This window comes from Odontesthes bonariensis, chromosome 5 (genome assembly GCF_027942865.1).
Source record: "Odontesthes bonariensis isolate fOdoBon6 chromosome 5, fOdoBon6.hap1, whole genome shotgun sequence".
In the NCBI taxonomy this organism is placed as follows: Eukaryota; Metazoa; Chordata; class Actinopteri; order Atheriniformes; family Atherinopsidae; genus Odontesthes; species Odontesthes bonariensis.
The window spans coordinates 25,211,520-25,231,502 of record NC_134510.1 but is presented as its reverse complement, the minus strand read 5'-3'; the positions used below and the strand labels follow the sequence as shown (position 1 = coordinate 25,231,502).

The window sequence follows — 19,983 nt, the reverse complement described above, 5'->3', positions numbered from 1 at the left end:
ACCTATTACCACCCCCCTTAACCTTAAATCTGTGCTCGCTCTGTGGTTGAGCTACCAAAATAAGAAAGTATGCATGCGCATCATAAGTGCACCTTATCTTTTGTGTGAAAGCAACAGTTTCCAACAATAACAACAAAAGAAAGGTAGCTAGATAGTCAGAGGGGTTACAGTATGATCATGACTGGAAATAAAGGAGAAAAAAGACTGCTGCTTCTGCACAAGTGATGCTTCTTCTTACTTATTCAGAGACTTCTATAATCCATTAATACTTTGACATGTACACTATATACATGACTGTTATTTTTATTGTTACATGCCAGTGTTGTAACGGAATTAAGTATCAATTGACAGATTATATGTTTTGTTTATAAAACTTGCCAGCATTTATCCAGAAAAGTTATTCTAACTGCATACTGTTGTTGGATTACAGTTTACTATATGGCGGCAGGGTTTCTCTCGGTTTGATGTATGACATGATCCATCAGCACATCACAGTTTATCTAAAATTGTTGGTAAAAATCTGCTGTTTGGGGATTTGATTCTTTTGAAATCCAGAACCAGGTTTAGGAGCAACACACTAAATCATAAAAGAATACTTTAAAAACACTACATTTTGGGGCTGTGGGTAATCTAGTGCCACGAAAATCCAGCATCACTATCAATAATTCTGGGCTTTACCCATGTACAGCACTCATTTATCATTCCATGGTTTGAAGCCAGTGCTGCAGAAGGTAACTTGATTCAAGTTTGCTCAGCAGGTTATTTTCTGCTTCTCAACCCAGTTTTTTTTTTAATGAGAGCGGAGCCTGACTTTTCTTATACCCATCTGTGTAACAATGGGAATTGTCATCAATATAACAATGTGCTGCACTCATAATGTCAGTACAGGAGTGTGTGTTGACAGGAAATATTTGTTAACTTTGATTTAACCGAGTGCCTCAGCTGTTAATTGACCTAAGCTGGATGTGTATGTAACTCTGTTCAACAGTTATTAACTGTATAATAAGGTATGTTGTGTATCTACTGCATATTTACAGCAATTTGGCTTGGTATAGACCTGGAGCGCACCACTGCAGTGGAACGAATGTAATGTTTTCCTCTCAAATGTTGCTCCAGTTCGAAAAATCTTAAAATCTTCATACTTAAGTACTTTTATTTAACCTTTTCCTTGGATACAATCCTCACGTAGCCTAGATTCAACATTTTACTGTTAAAATGTATACACTTTTCTCCGTGTGGTCGTTTCAAACCCTTCAGATGATACAGTCTGCAGGAGTCAACATCAGTTTGTGGTTGAACTTGCAGCAGCACATGCAACCTGTACAGCAGAGGTCATGAGCAAACTGGCTGTTTTAAAGCAAAGCAGGAAGGATTCCACAGTCTGTTTGCGGACTGACTGTTGCTAATGTAGCACTGCAGCGTTATGAGGGATAACAAAGTCATTATTGGGCTTTTGTCTTGCAGTCTATTTATTTACCAGCAAATAAAGACTACCCTCTGAGTCTATTTCAGAGCCACGGTGACAGGCAGCAATTACGAGTCCTGTTTATCCCCCTACCTCTATTCATGGCTGGTAATCCAGGCAGGTCTGCCATCATAAATCTCTTCCACAATGTCTCTTGACTCCACAGTGACGTCTCCTCTTCACTTTACAAATTCCAATCACCTTAATGGTTTTCCTGTTCTCTCATGTTACTGCAAAGTTACATATTTAAGCAATATAACTGCTACTATGGCACCAGTCTCCTTCCTGCTGTGTTCACCTGATTATTAGAGCGTCACCGCCATCTAGTGGTTACTGTACAAACTGCAACCCTAAATCTCGTGCAAGTGTCTGTTTATCTGATGTCTCCTCAAAAAATTGCTTTAATTCTGCCCTGTGGAACTATGTAAAACGAGGTATAAAATGTGTAGTAGCCCCCCCCCCCGCAACTAACCTCACAGTTCCTTTTCACTCAAAAAGCCAGTTAAATATTTACAGCCACAAGGTAATCATCCTTTTACAGATAGATTTATGCTGCCGTGGATGACTCAGCTGGGGCTGATCAAACAGTGTACAAATACAAAAGTAAACCCAAATGCCTCTTTACTCTTGCAAAGTAATTCTCTCCTGTATGCCTGCGTGGTGCAGAAGAGCTGTTGGAAACCTCGTGGACACTAATGAGCAAAAAGGGAGAACAAATGAGACACAGAATGGCACAGAAAGCGAAGGGGAAGCAGGTGTAGCAGTGCTGCTGTAATCCACCCTTATGAGGGTGAATGCTCATTTAGTTCTTTTCAAGAGCAGCAGGGAATTAAGTGTCCCCACATTTACAAGCTTAACCTTGGATCTGAGTGTGCCTGTCCTCTGCTGAGAGGTGCAGGATTAGGATTGGGGAAGACAGTTTTGATTAACTCGTGCAGCAAGTTGTTTTATTGCACAGCAGTGCCGGGTTGAGTCACAAAACCTCTAATCCTCAGATATCATGCACAAGTCGAGGTCTGAATCACCACGGCTCACATCCAAGAGTAAAGTAGTACTTGACGTACTGAAAATCCATGCAGATAATCCATCCAAAGTAAAATGAAAATATGCTAATTACAGGGTAATTTTAGTGAAATTACAGAAACAATGCACAATGGCAGTGGTGGTTGATTCCAAATCTGTACTTAAGCTGGAATTCTGAAGTGCTGTTCATTCCTCAAGGGATTTTATTTTCAACCACTGAAATATATATTTCTACATATTGTACACAGCATTTTATGGTTGTTTACTTCACAGCAAGCACCTGACAGAAACAATAAAAAACACAACACATTTATGAACTATGAAATATGTAATATCTCTTTTATTTTCATCTAACATTTACTCTGGAATCTTCTCAGATTGTTTAAGAAAATAATTTAAGTTGAAATATATATATATATATATATATATATGAACACAATTTTATCATTATTATAAACATCTTGTGCTGTACTATTACAGTTTCTTCAGTAATGGATCAAAGCACTCGTTCTGGTGCTGCATGTGGAGTTATTATTATTCCTTTGTGTATGAAGGATATCATCACAACCGGTGCCAAAGCAACTTCTGTTCACACTGAGAAAGTATTTTTATGTGAATCAAAGTGTTCTCACTGCCTTCAGAGAGTTAACTATCTAAAATTGATGGTTTGTTCTGCCAATTCCAGTATTCATTTAGTTTCTTTAAATGAGGGCTTTCGTGGTTCTCAGTAACATTTCTTTCTTGCAGTGCAGATAAGGGCTTTACAGAGCATTTAGACCTTTCTATGATGGAGGAAGACCTCATTTAAAGGCTCAATCCCAATTTGTCCTATTGACCCTGTCACTTGGCCTGAGCTCTAGATGATTACAAGTCATTGATCCCTAAAAGAAAAGGAGCATCTTACTTCTGCATAATGGAGGGTAAGAGTCAAATGGGAAGGCCAAGCAGGAGGAATTGGTTTAGGGACAAAAATAACAATCTATAACTGAGTGATTAGAAAAACAGAATATGGAAAATCCAGGAGACAGTCTGCTTTTTGTTTTTCTGTTTTTTGGCCAGATCTCTCAGAGGTGCGTGGGAAGGTAAGTCGAGGGTATTCATCACCACATTATTCATAACATCCTGGCGGCATCCCTGCTCACAGAACTGAGAATAAGTCAGCAATGCCTTTCCAAAAGGTTTTTTAGAGCTAAATTCTATTACTTATTTTCCTTTAACACTTTGAATATGTGAAAACCGCCACAATGGATCTTCTAAAACCTGGTGGACAGGTGCAGGAGCTGGATCGTTCTACCTAAAACTACAAAGTAGAGCATGGGGCCTTGGTGGAAATTATCCCTCCACCCACCCGTTTTCTTTACCCGCTTAGCCCAATTGAGGCTACGCAGAAGTTGCTGGAGCCTATCCTAGATGTCATTGGGCCACATAGAGACAAAAAACCTCACACTCACTCCTGAGTCAATTTAGAGACACAGATTAACCTGACGTGCATGTTGCAAGTGCAAGTGAAGCTACTTCAATACTAAACCAAACTGCTTCACTGAAATTAAAGCCATAAACTGTGCTGCTGGCTGCATGCAGGCAGACAAATGAGTGTGTCACAACATACAAGTTGATATCTAAATCCATTTTATTCTTATACCCAGATGTACATCATCATCACCTTCTTCTCAACATCCTCATCATTACAAGGATTACCTTCATTACCACCCTCAAAATCATCATATAAACTGAATTTGCAGCCATTTTTTCTTTTCAAAAGCTAAAGCTGTGATAAATAAAAATAAAACATTTGGTCCTTAATATATAGGCTAGGCAACATGGTATCAGGGGTTAAGACAAAAATGTTTTGTTGCTACCCACAGAAAACATTAAACATTACTGGAAACTGTGCTAAAACAGAGTAACAGGGCAACATAAGGAGGAGACTGCCAGTTGAACATGAGGCTGACGGCAGCAGAGTGTCGGGCAAACCGAGAGAAAGGAAGTGAGTCTGCAAGCGTCAAAGAAACAGTTAGCAGCCAGAGCTGTGAAATCTGATGAAATCAGATGAAAGGCAGCTAGACAGACGAGAGATGAAAGACAAAGAGGCCGAGGGGTGAAGAAGCATACAACAGACCCGCAGAGAGGCACGTATTTACAATATGGGAAGCTGGGTGGAACAAAATCCTGTGAGCACAGTGCACAGAAGAGCCGTACCGTGTGTCATGCACACACAAAAACACAACTGACAGAAACTGTCAAAGTGAACATGTAAGTTTGAAAATTTTGTATTGTTCAAAAACTAAACACCACACACCTGGGACAACAGAACTACCAGTGAACTGCTCCTAATTATTAAAATTCATTAGTACCAACTTTACAGTGATTTTTAAATGCTAATCATCGTTAATCTGATGAGAAAATATTACACTTTGGTGAAGAATGGGCAGCACGAGGGAGTTGGTGCTGGAAACCAGGAAGTATCTGCTCTATTTCCTGCATTTTGATGTCACAATGGACTTTCATCCCAACAGCAAAAACATTGTTATATTATCACATTTATAATCATTGTCAAGCTTATTTCCTGTCACAAATGAATAAAATGCATCACTAGTATTGCTGTTTTCAGCAGCTTTTAACACTCCAAGCTGTAGCTTCTGTCTAGTTTTTCTGTGTATGTATATTATAGTGCAGCCTATTTCCATTTCAGCTCCCCTGCTTCCTCTGACAATCACTATAACAGATATGTATGTATACATTTGGACGTTTATTACTCTACCATTTCAAGTACCTCCCACTCAAGAGACCCATTAAGTCTTTCTCCTTGATCGATGTCTTGGCTGAAAGTCACACAAACACCAGATGTTCTAAGACAATCACATCCTAGAATAAATGCAAAGAAGATGTATCTGTCCATGTGAAACCATCGGCTGCCTGGTACCAACTCATCTGCATATTCATGGCTCTGCTAATCAGCACCGGCTGCAACACAAAGTCCTTTGAAATGTTCTCCCTCTTCTTTCTTACATGTTGGCAGGCAGTTTGTGCCTCAGTCCCTCCGAGTCTTTTCTGGCAAGTGACAGCTGAAGGTCTTTTTTCCCACCTTTAGGGGAGGTGGAGTTGGTGGCGGTGGCTGCATGTGCTGTCTGGTTGGGTGTGGGAGTGGATGCTTGAGAGGTCTGGACAGGAACCGAGGGTGTGTTCAGTTTTTGGGAGTGGGTAGTGGTAGCTGTGGTGGTTTGTTTTGGGGAGGGAACAGAGGCAGACTGAACACTGGGAGGAGTGGTGGTGGTGGAGGAGGTGGTAGAAAGGGAGGAAGGGTTAGTGGAGCTCGGATTTGGACATAGAGCTGTTGAGGATGAGGTTGCTGATGGGATTTGTTTGGGGATACGGCTCGAGTCTGATGTGGGGCTTTGAGTAAGAACAGGAGAGGTTTGCCTCACAGGATGAACCGAGAAAGTGACTTTAGTTGGAGGGTTGGTGCCAGCAGGTGTTGGAGCAGGGGTAGAAGTTTGCGTCATGGTAAGAGGTGAGGCTTGTTTTGCGACCTGGCTTAAAGTCAGGCCTCTGACTGAAACGGGGACAGAGGGCTGGAGACAAGGTGTTGGACTTTGGGATTTACTCAGGGTGGTGCAAGATGTTACAGGGACAGGAGAAGGGGGAGATGTAGGTGTAAGCGTCTGGGAAGGAGCTACTGGTGTGATGGTTGGAGTAGGAGTTTGGGAAGGAGTAGAAGGTCGGGTACGGGTTGTCTGAGTGGGAGTCAGTATGGGTGAAAGGGCTGGAGTCAGGGCAGGACTGGGGCCAGACAACGGAGAAGCCGGAGGTGGTGTGTTCGATGCCTTGGCTCTAGGGCTCTGGGGACGTGGCGGGGGAGATGTTAGCAAAGAGGAAGGGGGAGAAGAGGATGTAAGTGATGTTTTGGGCCCGTGGGGTTGAGGGAGAGGAATTGGAATAGAAACAGAGGATGGGGGTGGTGTGGATGATGGAGAGGGAGAGGAAGAGCGAGAAGAAGGTGGAGGAAGGGGTTTTGGACGGGGAGTCGACTGTAGGCTTGCTCCTGCTGAAGGCGAGGTGGAGCAGGGGGGAGGGGAGGAGGAGCGAGAAGGGGTTGTTGGGACTGGCTTTGGACGAGGTGTCTGAGAGAGCACAGCTGTAGGAGCCAAAGGAGTAGGTGCAGGTGATGGGGCAGCAGAGGATAGTGGGGTCTGCTTTGGAGGGGAGGAAGATGGCAAAGAACCCATAGAGGGCATGTGTGCAGCTGCGGGTAAAGAGGCAGACTGAGCTGTGGACAGTGTGTGTGTGGCTGTTATTGTGAGCTGAACTGGAACGGTGGCTTGTGCTTGGACCGTAAATGGTATGTTTGTCACCAGCTGAACTGGAGGGTTAGAGGTAAGAAAACCTGCACTCACTCCCCTGGCTAACTGCCCTGCCAAGAAAGGAGCAGCCAACAAATTCCCACCAGAGGCCTTACGATGGAGGGGAGGGTGAGGCTGCACTCCGGCCCAGGAGCGGTGAGGCAGAGTGGGCTGTGAGGCCGACCGCAGCCTGGCCTCCTGGGTCAGTCTGCCTAATGCTGGCAGACCCTGATAGCTATTTCCACCATGACGTAACAGAGCCTCTTTTGCACCCTGCTGACCGGTGTTGCCTTCTGATGGAGCACTGGAAGAGGCTGCTGGATTGGTGGTTAATACCTTGTAGAGTGGTGGAGTTGGCCCTGTACCTGCCCCTGTTGGTGTTGCAGTCACCGAGGAATGATCAGGCTGAAAGCGGGGGCTGTAGTGGAGAGTCCTTCCTTGTTGGATAGAAGTTGGGACAGTAGAAGCTGGAGTGGGTGGTGTTTTAGCAATCGGAGGTGATGTCATCCCTCCTGGAGGGCCCATGGTTGAAGGGGAGGCAGGAAATCCTCCTCTTGGGGACAAACCACTCATTCCTCCCATTGTCATCATCCCGATGAGAGAGCTCACAGAGGGGCGAAGGGGTTGTATTACAGGAGCACGAGGAGGAGAAAGAGGAAAGGAGGACGAGGGTGAAGGGGAGATCAGAGGGGAAGGCAGAAAAAAAGTCCCTCCAAGAGCATGTTGCTGCTGGAGCTGCTGGAGCTGCTGCTGCTGCTGCTGCTGCTGCTGGTGCATGAGGGCAATAGCTACATTACTCGTGGCAGCTGCAGCCTGCAAGGGAGCATGGACCAGCGGTGCCCAGATGACAGGACGTGGCCGAGGGGACACCGTGCCACTCCCTCCCATCACTCCACTCCTTCCTGCCGCAGCAGCTGCGATGGCGTCCTGCATTGCTGGCATGCTGTCATGTTTAACAATCTGCTGCACCAGCATACTGTCACAGGAACCCAGAGACCCTGCTGTAAGGCCCCCCCCAGCTCCTGGGCCCCCTCCGCCCCGGCCTCCACCACGACCCATACTGCCCCCCAGAGATCCACCTTGGGAAGACTTCCGCAAAAGCATAGAGTTCTTCCTGCCTGTAAAGGAGAAAAAGAAGGATATATGAATAAATCTGAACAACTTGAACAAGAATTTGACACATGAAAGAATAAAAACTTTTGTAGAATGTGAAGCTGTCTGTTGGGTAATAAACAAGGCAGACAGCTGGAGCTTTAGCCTCAAATATTTTCTGATCCTCACAGAAAATATTGCCAATCCTTTATTATTTGTTTTCAAAGATGATTCCTGAACCTTTCAGCTGATGATAATCCAGACAAGGAGACTGGGGAATTCAGCAGACTTGGATGGATAAGCTCAACTATTTGGAACTGTCGAAGCTGAATGAATCACTGCACAGATAAGAGTGAAAGGCAAATGCAGCAATCAGAAGCCCACACGTTACCAATACGGTCCAAACGGTCTACAGCGACAGTCTCAAAGGCACGCCTCATCATCGGGTGTTCCTCCAGAACCTCGTTAAAGCTGTCCACACTGAGAGAGTACAGCCGACAATATGTGTCCGCACGGACGCTGGCTGTCCTCCGTCCACGAGTCAACAAACAGATCTCTGATGAAGACAGAAGAGACGATGGCAGGAGGAGAACAAGGACAGGACACAAGTGGATGTGTGAGATAAATTAACTTCAGACTAAACATTTGCATGAAAGCGATCACTGAATGATTTGGTATTATTGTTTGCTTCTGAATAGAGTAACTCCTTCCCAAAAAAGTTTCGACTCCCAATTTAATCCTTTCACAATGAAATGTCCTCACCTCCAAAATAAGATCCATCGCTCAGCTTGGTTTCCTTGTTGCCACGAGTCAGCACACTGACTCGTCCATGCTGGATGAAATACATCTTGCGTCCAACAGTGCCTTCACGTATGATGAAGTCAAATGGCTGAAACACCTCAAAGCGGAGCTTGGTCAACACAGCGGTCACAAAGTTGGGATCAGCATTGGCAAACAGCGGCATGTTAGCCACCAGGCTCCGGCAGTTAAAACTGACTATCTCCTAAATGAAGAGAAAGAGACGATTAAGCAAGAAGAGTATAAAAGTCAGAGAGATTTGCTGGAGGCATGAGCGCAGTGGGTGTTTGTGAATTCATTACCTCTTTTAGTGGCTCGCTAAGTTCTCCCAGGATGTTCTCCTCATCGAACATCTTCCCCTGGAAGCGATGCTCATAATACTCGTGGATCTTTTGGCGCATATCTGCAGGAAGCTTATGGAAGGACATGTACTGCTCCACTTGCTTGTACTGCAATATAAGCACAAAAACACAGTCACTTTGAGGGAAAGCAACATACACTATGTGCCCACTGAAACCCCGACTGTACAATTAGTTTGGTTAGAAATTGTGCCGGTGCATTATTTGTTTGTCCCCTAGTTCCAAACCTTTTTCCTCTTTTAAAAAAAGGGACTTCTCTGTGAGACTCTGTTGAATATTTTGTGATTGTGTCTTGTGTCATTCCCTCTTCGACCCATTTGTAAAAGAAAGTCAATAGTTTACACTGGGAATCAGAAAATGTTAGACTTCACACCGTCATCATCTCTGTAGGGTGTGCTGTAAAAATGTAATTTCCACAAACTTAACTGTAATTTACTGCTCTGGTAGAGTAAGCAGAAATTAGTGTGCATACTGTGAACACTATTGGTCAAACCAAGAAAAGAAAAAAAAAACAGTTTTAAAGGCTTCACGTTGATCCTCATAAATTTGCACACGCAGTGCTCTCCAATTACGTCCATTTACGATCATTGTTGCCTGGTTAGATTTTGTTTTGCTTGGCTAAAAACGGTCAGATCTTTTGAAGGAGAAAAGTGATGAAGAAAGAAAAAATATGGATTTTTTTGGGAGTAATTCACTCACTGAATCCAAAATCTGCTGATTAACAAGTCGGTATTATTTCAAAATCTGACCCACCGTTTTTTTGGCTAATTTGTGAAAGTAAACAAATCATTATAGTTCCAAATATATGTGATGTTATGTGTAAATTTCATGGGGTCATGTGGAATAAGTCACTACAGGGATAATAACGATGCGTTTTGATTTTGAAAATCTGTAGTAGATAGATTTGTTTAACATTTGGTTATGAGGATTAGAATTTGAGGTTTGATTTGATCGTACAGTTTGAGCGTAGAAACACCAAACTAAAGTTAGAATTTAGGGTCTGCATATGAAAGACAGTCTGAGAACAAGCGAGGAAACAATACGGCGTCCAAACAAACTGACACATGACATAAACTTCACATTCTCCATGACGATAGCCACAAATTAAAATAGTTCACATCTCTTGTTTAGCTAATTACGATATGTCTAGAATTGGTCAACTTTTACTTTCCAAACTTCACAAAACAAAACGATAAAATAACCCAGAGAGATTTGTTTTTTCCAGCATATTTACAGACAGAAGACAAGTGTTTCCTGCTCTACAACTTTTGTTATTATTCACACATCGAAAGTAAAAAAGCCATTCATACGTGACTGTTTTTACATAATTCGTATTGTGCTTTTAACTATCTTTAGAGGCATAAAGGAACAAAACAGCTAAGTATAAGATATAAGTTATGAAATGACTTCCTACAGAAATAATTATCCTGTAAATAATCTTGGAAGATTGGCTGGAAATACTACAGTAGTCAGTTGACAGAAAATTATTCCACAATATTAAAAAAAACAAACAAACAAACAAAAAAATCCCTTTCACTTGGTTTAGCCTTCCAGATTTGATGATGTGTCACCTTTCTGATACACAACTTTGCAAACGGAGCATATTTCTGTTCAAGGACTTTCAGCTCTGGCAAATTAGAAAAACTGACCAAACGATAAATAAAAAATAACCTAAAGCTCGTAATAATAGTTAGTAGCGGAACTAGACATAAACATATCAAATAGATCATGTCTGAGCTATTACAGTGGAACATACATGTAGCAACAGATGGACAAAAGTCACATTTCACCTTCTCCTGATACTGTCGACGTGACGAGTCCAATGACTGTATGAGAGCGGTGGCGTGGCCGATGAACATGGCGTAGCAGGTGGCGCCAACGATCATACTGAGCATGGTGAGCCACACATCGGTCATGCCCTCCGGAGCCTGGGCACCGTACCCAATACACAACATGTGGCTCATGGCTTTAAAAAGAGCATAGGAGTACTGCACGCCCCATGTGTCGTTCTGTGAGTGGGACACAGACAGAAAGAAGTTCAAAGTGGTAATTACTGAGGCGCTGTGATTTTGAATAGTTCTTAATTTAGTCATGTTACAGGAGGCTTTTCCACTCACTGTGGCACATCACCTCAGAAAATACAGCAGAGCAAGGTAAGTGTCAAAATATACCACGATGAGCAAAAAAAAAGCAAATCTGTGAAGCTGCAGAACATAGAAAGCACATCGACAATGTAAAAGGCACGAAAAACACAAAGAATTGTGTCTGTGTGTGTGTGTGTGTGTGCGCCTGCTGTTTAGTGCGTGAGTTCAATTATCCCAAGATGCTAATGGTCTAGTAGGTCTAGTAAACTCTCTAAGGGGAAAATCCCAGCATCAGTCTGCTTAGCAACTGTCACTCATGGCAACCAGTGGGACATGAGTCAGCTGTTCATACCACTGCGCATCTGCATCCATGGCACAAGCTTTCCACTGTTTTTCCTCCTGATCTCTGCTGAGCTTTTTTAATTAGAGAATCTTCATCTTTGTAATGATGGTAGTCATTCTTATTCCAGCCAGACTGCATGAGCCAATTAACACAGATAAGGAGGAAAGCGTGTCATATCTGATAAACAGCTACACCCTGTGCACACAGTCAAAACCAGCAGCTCTCAAGAGTCTGCGTTTATCTGAAATTAATTTTCTGCACACTATTCAAACAAGCTCAGACACCACTTTCTGTGACTGATTCAATTCATTCTGAATGTCCTATTTTTTCCCATCTAACGCTAAAATCATCTGCTTCGACGCGCTAAGAATAACACACGCAAATTAAGACTCCCGCGTGGAGACTCACCACCATCAGGTTCTTGGAAACCCAGCAGTCAGGAGGGAAGTCCTGCAGCATGGGGACCAGAAACTGGAGACAGCCGTCCCAGTGGCACAGCAGCAGCATCATACCAATCAGGTTTACTATCCTCACCATGGCACTGGCAAGGTCATAGGTCATGTGGAAGATCTGAGAGGACAGAAAGAGTAAGAGAATGGATGAAGGGGTGGAATAAATATGTGGATTTAACATAATTTATTAGAGGCATTTCATCTTGTCATTATACATTAAAAAAAGGAGGTTCCTAAACCACCAAAACAAGCTATGTCATAAGAAAGTGCCTTGTGATGAGTCACGTCTTTGTTTGGTCTCTGTTTGGTTTCTGTCTCTGTGCCTCTCACCTCCTCCCACTGGTGGATGTAGCGGATGAGTCTAGACAGGCGGAGCAGCCGAAGCAGACTCAGGATTTTAGTGAAGCGGAATATGCGCAGTGCTCTGGCCGTCCTGTAGACCTCCGAGTCGAGACTGTCCATCATCAGGAAGATGTAGTCCACTGGGATAGATGAGACAAAGTCCACAAGAAACCAGCTCTTCAGGTAGTTCTGGCGGATCTCCCTGAGTTAGAGGAAGATGGAAGACTGGTGACATACCTCATTTGGCAGTCTTGCTTTGTAAATGTGAGTCAAATATTTGCCTGGAATGAGACAGGCCTCATCAGTATTCATCAGGAACACACTGGAGCTTGAACAAAGCTGAGCCACATCACTTTTCCACATCTCACACGTGAATTAGCTTGAACAGAAACCCAACAGATGGCACTGAGGAGCTCATTTATATTTCTATGGAAGTGGGCTAGCTGTGCTGATATTTCAGACAACACGCTACAACACATCAATACACACACAAATACTCCTCCTGACCTGGGGTCAAGCAATATCTCTGTGCTGTCTTCTTTGATAATGCCGGTTCTGAAGTTGAGAACCAAGTCAACCATAAAGAGAGTGTCAGAGACCACATTGAAGATGATCCACGAGGGTGTGTTCTCCTCACGAAAGAATGTGATTCCCACTGGCAGGATGATTAAGTTGCCCATCATCAACAGCAGCATCAACAGGTCCCAGTAGAATCTAGAAGGATAAGGACGCAGAGATCTTTTTTTAAAGTCTTGTGTGACTTAAAGTCCATGATACATTTGAAATCAAATTGATCTTATTTTCATGTACTTATGCTATTTTCAAATGTTTTTAAACGTATGTGCAATACCAATTAGACACTCTGTATGTGCTAGTTTACAATTTATTCAGTGTAAACATGGCTAAAACTTACTCAAGATCCATACATGCTGTAGCATTTGGAGATGACAAATGTCTAGAGTCCTTGGTGCGTAAACAGGTGAAGTATAAATTCTTGTATAGTAACTGCTAAAACATCATATTAGGACACTGATATTAGTAACAGCTGTGCTTTTCCTACTATGACACACCCAAATGCCAATTGTAAATAAATATACCCAGTAATGCAGTAATGTACACATGAGTTATACCAATATAAGATAATAGAAAAAATCTGCACTCCCAGTAAAGTCTGATATAGCCACTGTGCCAGTCTGTGCATCAAGGTCACCAGTGCTCCGATTACCACTGTCACCACTGTTGCCTTCATTTCCTAAATCATTTCTATCTTCTTTTTCAGTCCCTCGTGATTTTTTTTTGCTTAATGGTTGTGTTGCTTCGTATTGCTACATTCATCACTACTGCCTTCCTCTGTTGTTTGTCGACCACCACAGTGCCCGGTTGGTTAGCCATCACCAGTTTATCAGTTTATCAGTTTGGACCTGGAAGCCCCACAGGGTCTTAACTCCATTGTCCTCCACCACCTTCAGAGGTTTCTGTCACTTTGACTTTGGGACTTCCAACTCATATCTCCTCCTTTGGCCAAGTTATTATACCAGCTGATAACTGGCAGGGCATATGTGTTGATAGCTTGGACTTTGTTCCTCCCATTCTGCTGACTCATCAGGACCTGATTTACTCTTTGTAGATACTTGGTTGTGGCTGAGTTCCTTATGACCAACCTACCTACCTACCTACCTATATATCTATTTAGAGATACCCTTTTACTTGACATGCATGTTTTAGGGTAAAGTAAGACAGAAGAGCTGATCGAATCATCAGGAGACGATTCATGTCCCTTCATCCATCACCTTTACTTGCTTATTCACTGCAGCCGTCCTTCTCATTCGTACGTACACTGTCTCTTTTTCTCTGAGAAACACTCAAGCTCTGTGGTCGATTGCACCGAGCACTAATTTAGTAACACAACCTCGTGGTGTTATGCCACCACCAGACTGATGGAGATTAAGCATGCATGAGTCATCACTCTGCTTTACACACACTCTCCTCTCAGACTTTGTCACTTATACTGACAGATGCATCACTTCATAAATACATGGCGATAAATACTGGGATTATTTTCAGCAACCCACACACAAACGGAGCTTGCTGTTACAGAGATGGAGATTGATTCCTGACCTTGAGAACACAGCGTGTTAATTCTTATTATAGGGAACAAACTAATCAGTCACATCATGCTACATTTGTTGTTTATGTCTCTCCGTACTTTTCATATCTATTGACTCTAATATCATAGTCAATATTTTTGGGTTTAAGAGGGTTCCTTCGACAAAACATTTCAGCTTAGACATGTTCTTTTCTTTGTTTATTTACATTTTAAAGCTAAATAAATAAGGAATCAGTTTACTGAGAAAAGATTATTGATTGTTTCAGCCCTGGATCGGTAGTGGAAAATTACAGTTTGCAGCTCAAGAACATGAATTAATGTGATGTAGCTACACCACAACATTTACTTTATCCATATAGTTAATACTTGTTTTCAAAATAAGGTTTGACACTAAAATCATATGAAAAGCTGCAGTACGCCATATTTACTATATAAAGTAGATGTGGTTGGGATCTCTTCTCGTATTTTAGATTATGAGTTACGAGCACTTTCACAAAACAGATTTACACTCATGACAGCTAACCGGCTTAATCTTAAATAATGGCTTGAAGTTTCAATGTTTTCCCTTGATAATACGACTACTGTTGCTCCACCTGCACCACTATGACAATGAAACGATATCTCTAACATCCCTTTTTCATTTTGATGGTATTACATCTATGCTTTGTTAAAAGGCTGGATAGAAACACCAAACCTCACTACAATATTGTGCAGGTGAAGGACAGGATATCACTGACCAAAGGTGAGGTGCTACCATCAGTCGAGTGTAAATGGCAGTAAAGAAGACCATTGCAACATTAGATCCCAGGACCAACTCCTCTGGTCTCCTAACAATTTAGGATCCCAGATAGTGCCACCACACTGTCTTGGTGTTGAGCCAGTGGTGGTGGTCGTCCTGTGAGCTGCCATGGATATTTTCTCAGAGCTCTCTGTTACCTGGGATGATCACACTGTGGAGGACAGTGAGGAGAGGGGGGCAGAGTAGGCTGATATAGGCAGAATAAAGTACATTTCATAGAATTTCTTGTCTCGGTCTTCAGGAATAATGCTACAATGCATCCTCTTTCCAGAGAACTTATGAAGATTTCATTCAGGGTTAATCCAACCTCAACAGTTTACGGCTGTGATGTTTTAGTTTTCTGCGTAAAGTAATACATGACACTGTCTCTGACACAAAATGTTGCTGTTTTCTCTGAAATCAAAATCTGAATCAATTTTGAATCCAGCAAATAAGAGAAACCAAAGAAACAACCAATACTAGATCCAAAATAGAAAATATATTTTTGTCAAGACCAAGTTGCTGATTTCCCATCTGAAACACCACTGTGAATTGAATACGTGGGCTATGAGCATGCACCTGCGTGTGGTGTGCACACATCAGCTGAACACACGCAAGCTTATACACACACACAAACACATAGGAATTGCAAATGCAATCAAAGCTCTCTATGGCCTCATCAGTATTCCATTTTTAACATGAACAGGTGCTGGAGGATAACTGACCTGCATCTACCTGCTCAGCTGTTGTCAAACCGAACGCTAATTTTACTGTAATTGAGGCCAAGTGTCTCCTTAGTGGTCTGTGATTGGCTCCCTGTTTGCAGCTCTTTGCGAGCTTCCACCCATCATGCTGCCCGACGAGCAGACAAACAAGCACAGCGGCAACTGGTTGGATGTCACTACGCGTATCTGTAAAGCCTGCGTATGAAAGTCTAGGAATTTTCTTCACCTTGTCTCCCTCTTGTTTTGTATTCTGCAGGAGCAACACGTCTTTTTGTAATGAGGTACTGAAAGTGAGAGCTTATCAGCAGGCTCAGTAATGACAGACTCACAGTACACACACTCACACAAGCATACGTATAACCACACACATGCTAAAGAGTCCTTGTGCTCAAGCTTGATGTCAGGAAAATACACATTAAATTGATTTAGAGCTTATCTGTTTTCTCCTCTCTCTTACTTGGCCACATAAAGTTCCTCTTAAGATGTCGCCCCATGCTACAGGTACTTAAACGAAAAGTTAGAAGAGTGGATTATGCATAATGCATACTCAATTTGCATAATTTAGAACATCATCTATTATTTAGAAACAATCTGAACTATTAACATCCTTAGGTGTCTGTCAGGAGTATCTGTAAACAAACAAAAGACTGGGATTTAAAAGAGTCATAAATCCATCCACACTCCTTCATCTATCCTTCTCTCCATTCCTTGCTGACCTCATTCATCATTTCACCTGTGAGCATCACTGGGGAGTGATCATCGCATCGACAGACAAGACAATACAAAATTACTGTCTATGTGTGCCAGTGTGTGTCTGATGAGACAAAATTGGGCCAGGAGTCTTGGGGATCCAGTCTGTCTGGAGAATATGAATGCTTTCCCTCCCTCTGCTGCCCACCTGCACATTTCAGGAGATTGTACATTAAGCGGGGTCTCTAAATTATCTAGAAATAACCACGTCTGTCAATAGGAAGTTGATAATACACAACTACTGTAGAATTTGTAAGGAGTGTATTTAAATTGGACTCAATTGGACATTAATGACATTTCTCTCTTAGACTTGCCTCAATTTTGACAAAATGGGAAACCAGAGAAGTTACTTAACGGGATTTGTTTTTATCCTAAAAACCTACCTCACATTAAACGTGCAATAGCATTTTTCACCTTGGGAATCATTAAATGCACAGCCCAGATAAAGCAAAAATCTAAATCCATGTGTGAAGTCACCAGCAGGGGGTGCTGTGCTGGGTTTATCACTGCTACATGCAAACAGACTTAACATTTAACCTCATTGACATGGATGGTCTCATACACATCTTGCCTAATTTGTCCTTGCAATTTGCATTTTCTGGTCTCAGTGCCCTGTTATATGTGAAACTGGTTTATTCTGTAAACAGTGGAAGCAAATCCAAAATGTTTACTCTCATTGCCTTCTTGCCATTATTGCATTGTATTTCTTTCAGTCCTTGCCACCTTTTCTCTGTCTTTTCAAAAAGCACTTCCACCAAAACCCCTGTTGTCTTTCTGAAGACTTTCAGACACCATCCTGTAACCCTCACATCACTTCCACTGCACACTGTGCCCTAAGCAGAAGACCTATATATTTAGCCTCTTGTATGTCTTATCCCTCTCCCAGTTGTCCTCCCATTTCAGCTAACCACAGAGGAGGTTGCTGAATGCATGAATGCATTACATATTTTCCTTCCTTCTTCTGTGTGCTTCAAGTGTGCTTTTTAATTCGAGCACAATTTCCATATGTTTCATCCATTTTTCTACCAGAAGAACATGACCTGTATTTAATAGCCTATGCAACAGGTGACATTAACCAACATCAAAGTAACAAGTTGCATGCAGTGGAGTTAGCGTGTGTGTGCCTCCATACCTAAAGTCACTGTAGGGGTGTATGATCCACGCTCCCGCTGATTTGAGTCTTTCCTGCTCCAGAGCCACAGCTTTGTGAGATCCGAACATGCGGAGGCTGAACTTGTTGACCCCCGGCTGAAGCATGGCTCCGAACTGTCTCTGGATGAAGGTGCTCTGGTTGGAGTTGCTGTAGTCCTCCCCGTCCAGCCCCAGCCCCATACCAAACCCAACCAGCCCAAAGTGACCCCCCATCTCAGGGGTCCCCGCTGCAGTGGTGTTGCAGGCCGTGGTGGTTGTCTCTGCGCCGGTGGCCACCACCATGACTCCGGTCCCGGTGGAGGAGGTGGAGGCCAGGGCGGCGCGAGACGCGGCGAAGCCCACCAAGCGCGGCGGAGGATGGGCTGTGCCAGAGCTGGAGGATGGGGGTGGCGGCGGCAGGGACACCGGGGTGGTTGGGGTGCCCGTTGTGCGAAAGGCAAAGCCATCTCTGGTGGACGCGCTCATGATGGAGAGGCGACGGCCGCGTCCACCTGAGGAAGCGCTGTCTGCCCCGAAGGAGCCCCTCTCTCCCTCCAGTGAGGCCAGGGACAGCCTGTAACCCGGGGAGGGCAGGCTGCCCTTACTGCGCCGCTTCGAGTCTCCTCCATTACGTCTGGGCAGGGTGTCACCTCCAGACCCCCCGCCGCTTCCAGGGGTACCCACACCTCCAGCCACCCCATCCATCCCAACTCAGGGAAGAAGAGAGAGGAGGGCGTGACTGTAACCTGTAGGCTAACTCCCGCCCCCTCAGCAAAGCTGCTGTTTAATGTTGTCTCCCTGTAGATTATCCTACATAGGTGAGATTGTCACTGTCAGTCTTAATACTAAATAGAAGAGGCGAAAGAAAAGTGTCTTGTGTCTCTATTCATTCTCCTGGGGGTGACAGCTCACACCTCCGCCGTCTCTCCGGCAGTGTGGCCATCCTTACCTCAGTGCCCTTGGAAATGGCCCCATGCAGACATTGAATCCTTCATTCTACCAATGTGACGCCAGCAGTCTCACTTTTCCTCTTTTCATAAAGACTCTCGTTTGACCTACAGATGTTTCTGCATCATTCCTCCTTCCTCGTCCTTGAAACGCTTTTCTCTGCCCGAGGCCCGCCCTCTCCTCTCCACAGCCGCCCTCAACGCTCCGACGCCGGTCATATTGGCACCGGTTTCCCGGTCTATTGTAGATAACAGCGCCTGACGCTCATTGACCGTTGCTGTCCTGCTGTACAGCTTTTATGTCCCTACTGCTCATCCAATTTTATTTTTTTTCCAACACACATTATGTGGGGGAACAATCATCCGAAGATGAATGACAAGGACACTTGATCCTGTACAAGAATGAGACGGTTGTCAATGGACAGAAGGAACGTAGCCAACGTTATGGGCACACAGACGGGCACTCACACTCCAAAGCGCACTGATTCATTCTGACACAGCATCCAGAAACACGCACAAAGAAAAAAGACCGTCAGGGGTGAACGCGGTGGAAGGGCAGAAGTCAAATTATCCCCGAATCTAGCCCATGCTGTCACAGAGTCCACGGCACGCTGTCATTTTCAATATCCGAGAGGAAAAGCCACCTTTATGAAGATGGATGGCTCGCCGAAACCCTGTCTGCCGGTGACGGAAGTGCTTAGACAGACAGAGAAGAGACTGTAACAGCGGTATTTCACAAAAATGACGCCGGAATCAACTTGGTCAGGTGTTCATAGAATGACGTTTGAAATGCCGTCTTGTCTCATCAGCCGCCACTGTGTGCATCCCCACTTCTGCAGACTTTCAATGACATTGTGTCCGGATTACAGGCGGTGTCCTTTCCCGCTTCGTGGCACCGAGAACAGATAAATATCGTCTACATTTAGAAGAAGAAAGCCGCTCCGGGGTAAAACGCTGCGCTTGGACGAATTCAAAAGTCTCTTTTGAAACAAAAAAACAATAAAATGAAAAAACAACTTGTTGATCGTTTAAGATCCTTCGCGCACTGCCCGGAGCGGATGAAATCCACTTTAGCTCCGAATTCAGTTCTTCCCCTTACTCAGAGGTCGCACAGGCACGTCCACAGAGGCGCACAGCGGATGCAAATGAAATATTAAATAAATAAATGTGCATTTAAAGGTCTGGATCTAATCGGCCTGTTGCCATGGCATCCGCATCCTCATCATCTGTCCCCTAAGGCCGCATGC

At 43.7% G+C, this 19,983-nt stretch overlaps 1 protein-coding gene across 1 annotated transcript; it reads right to left on the bottom strand.

Moving 5' to 3' along the window:
* Positions 1 to 4,121: 4,121 nt before the first annotated feature.
* On the bottom strand, positions 4,122 to 19,856 carry LOC142380095 (uncharacterized). The gene is made up of 9 exons (XM_075465624.1): positions 17,791 to 19,856; positions 12,806 to 13,012; positions 12,287 to 12,500; positions 11,913 to 12,074; positions 10,868 to 11,086; positions 9,021 to 9,167; positions 8,683 to 8,923; positions 8,312 to 8,476; positions 4,122 to 7,946 (listed from the first exon to the last, which is right to left on the bottom strand). Exons 1-9 carry the CDS (start codon positions 18,492 to 18,494, stop codon positions 5,494 to 5,496), a joined length of 4,512 nt encoding a protein of 1,503 aa, XP_075321739.1. The 5' UTR covers positions 18,495 to 19,856; the 3' UTR covers positions 4,122 to 5,493.
* Between the last annotated feature and the right edge of the window lie 127 nt (positions 19,857 to 19,983).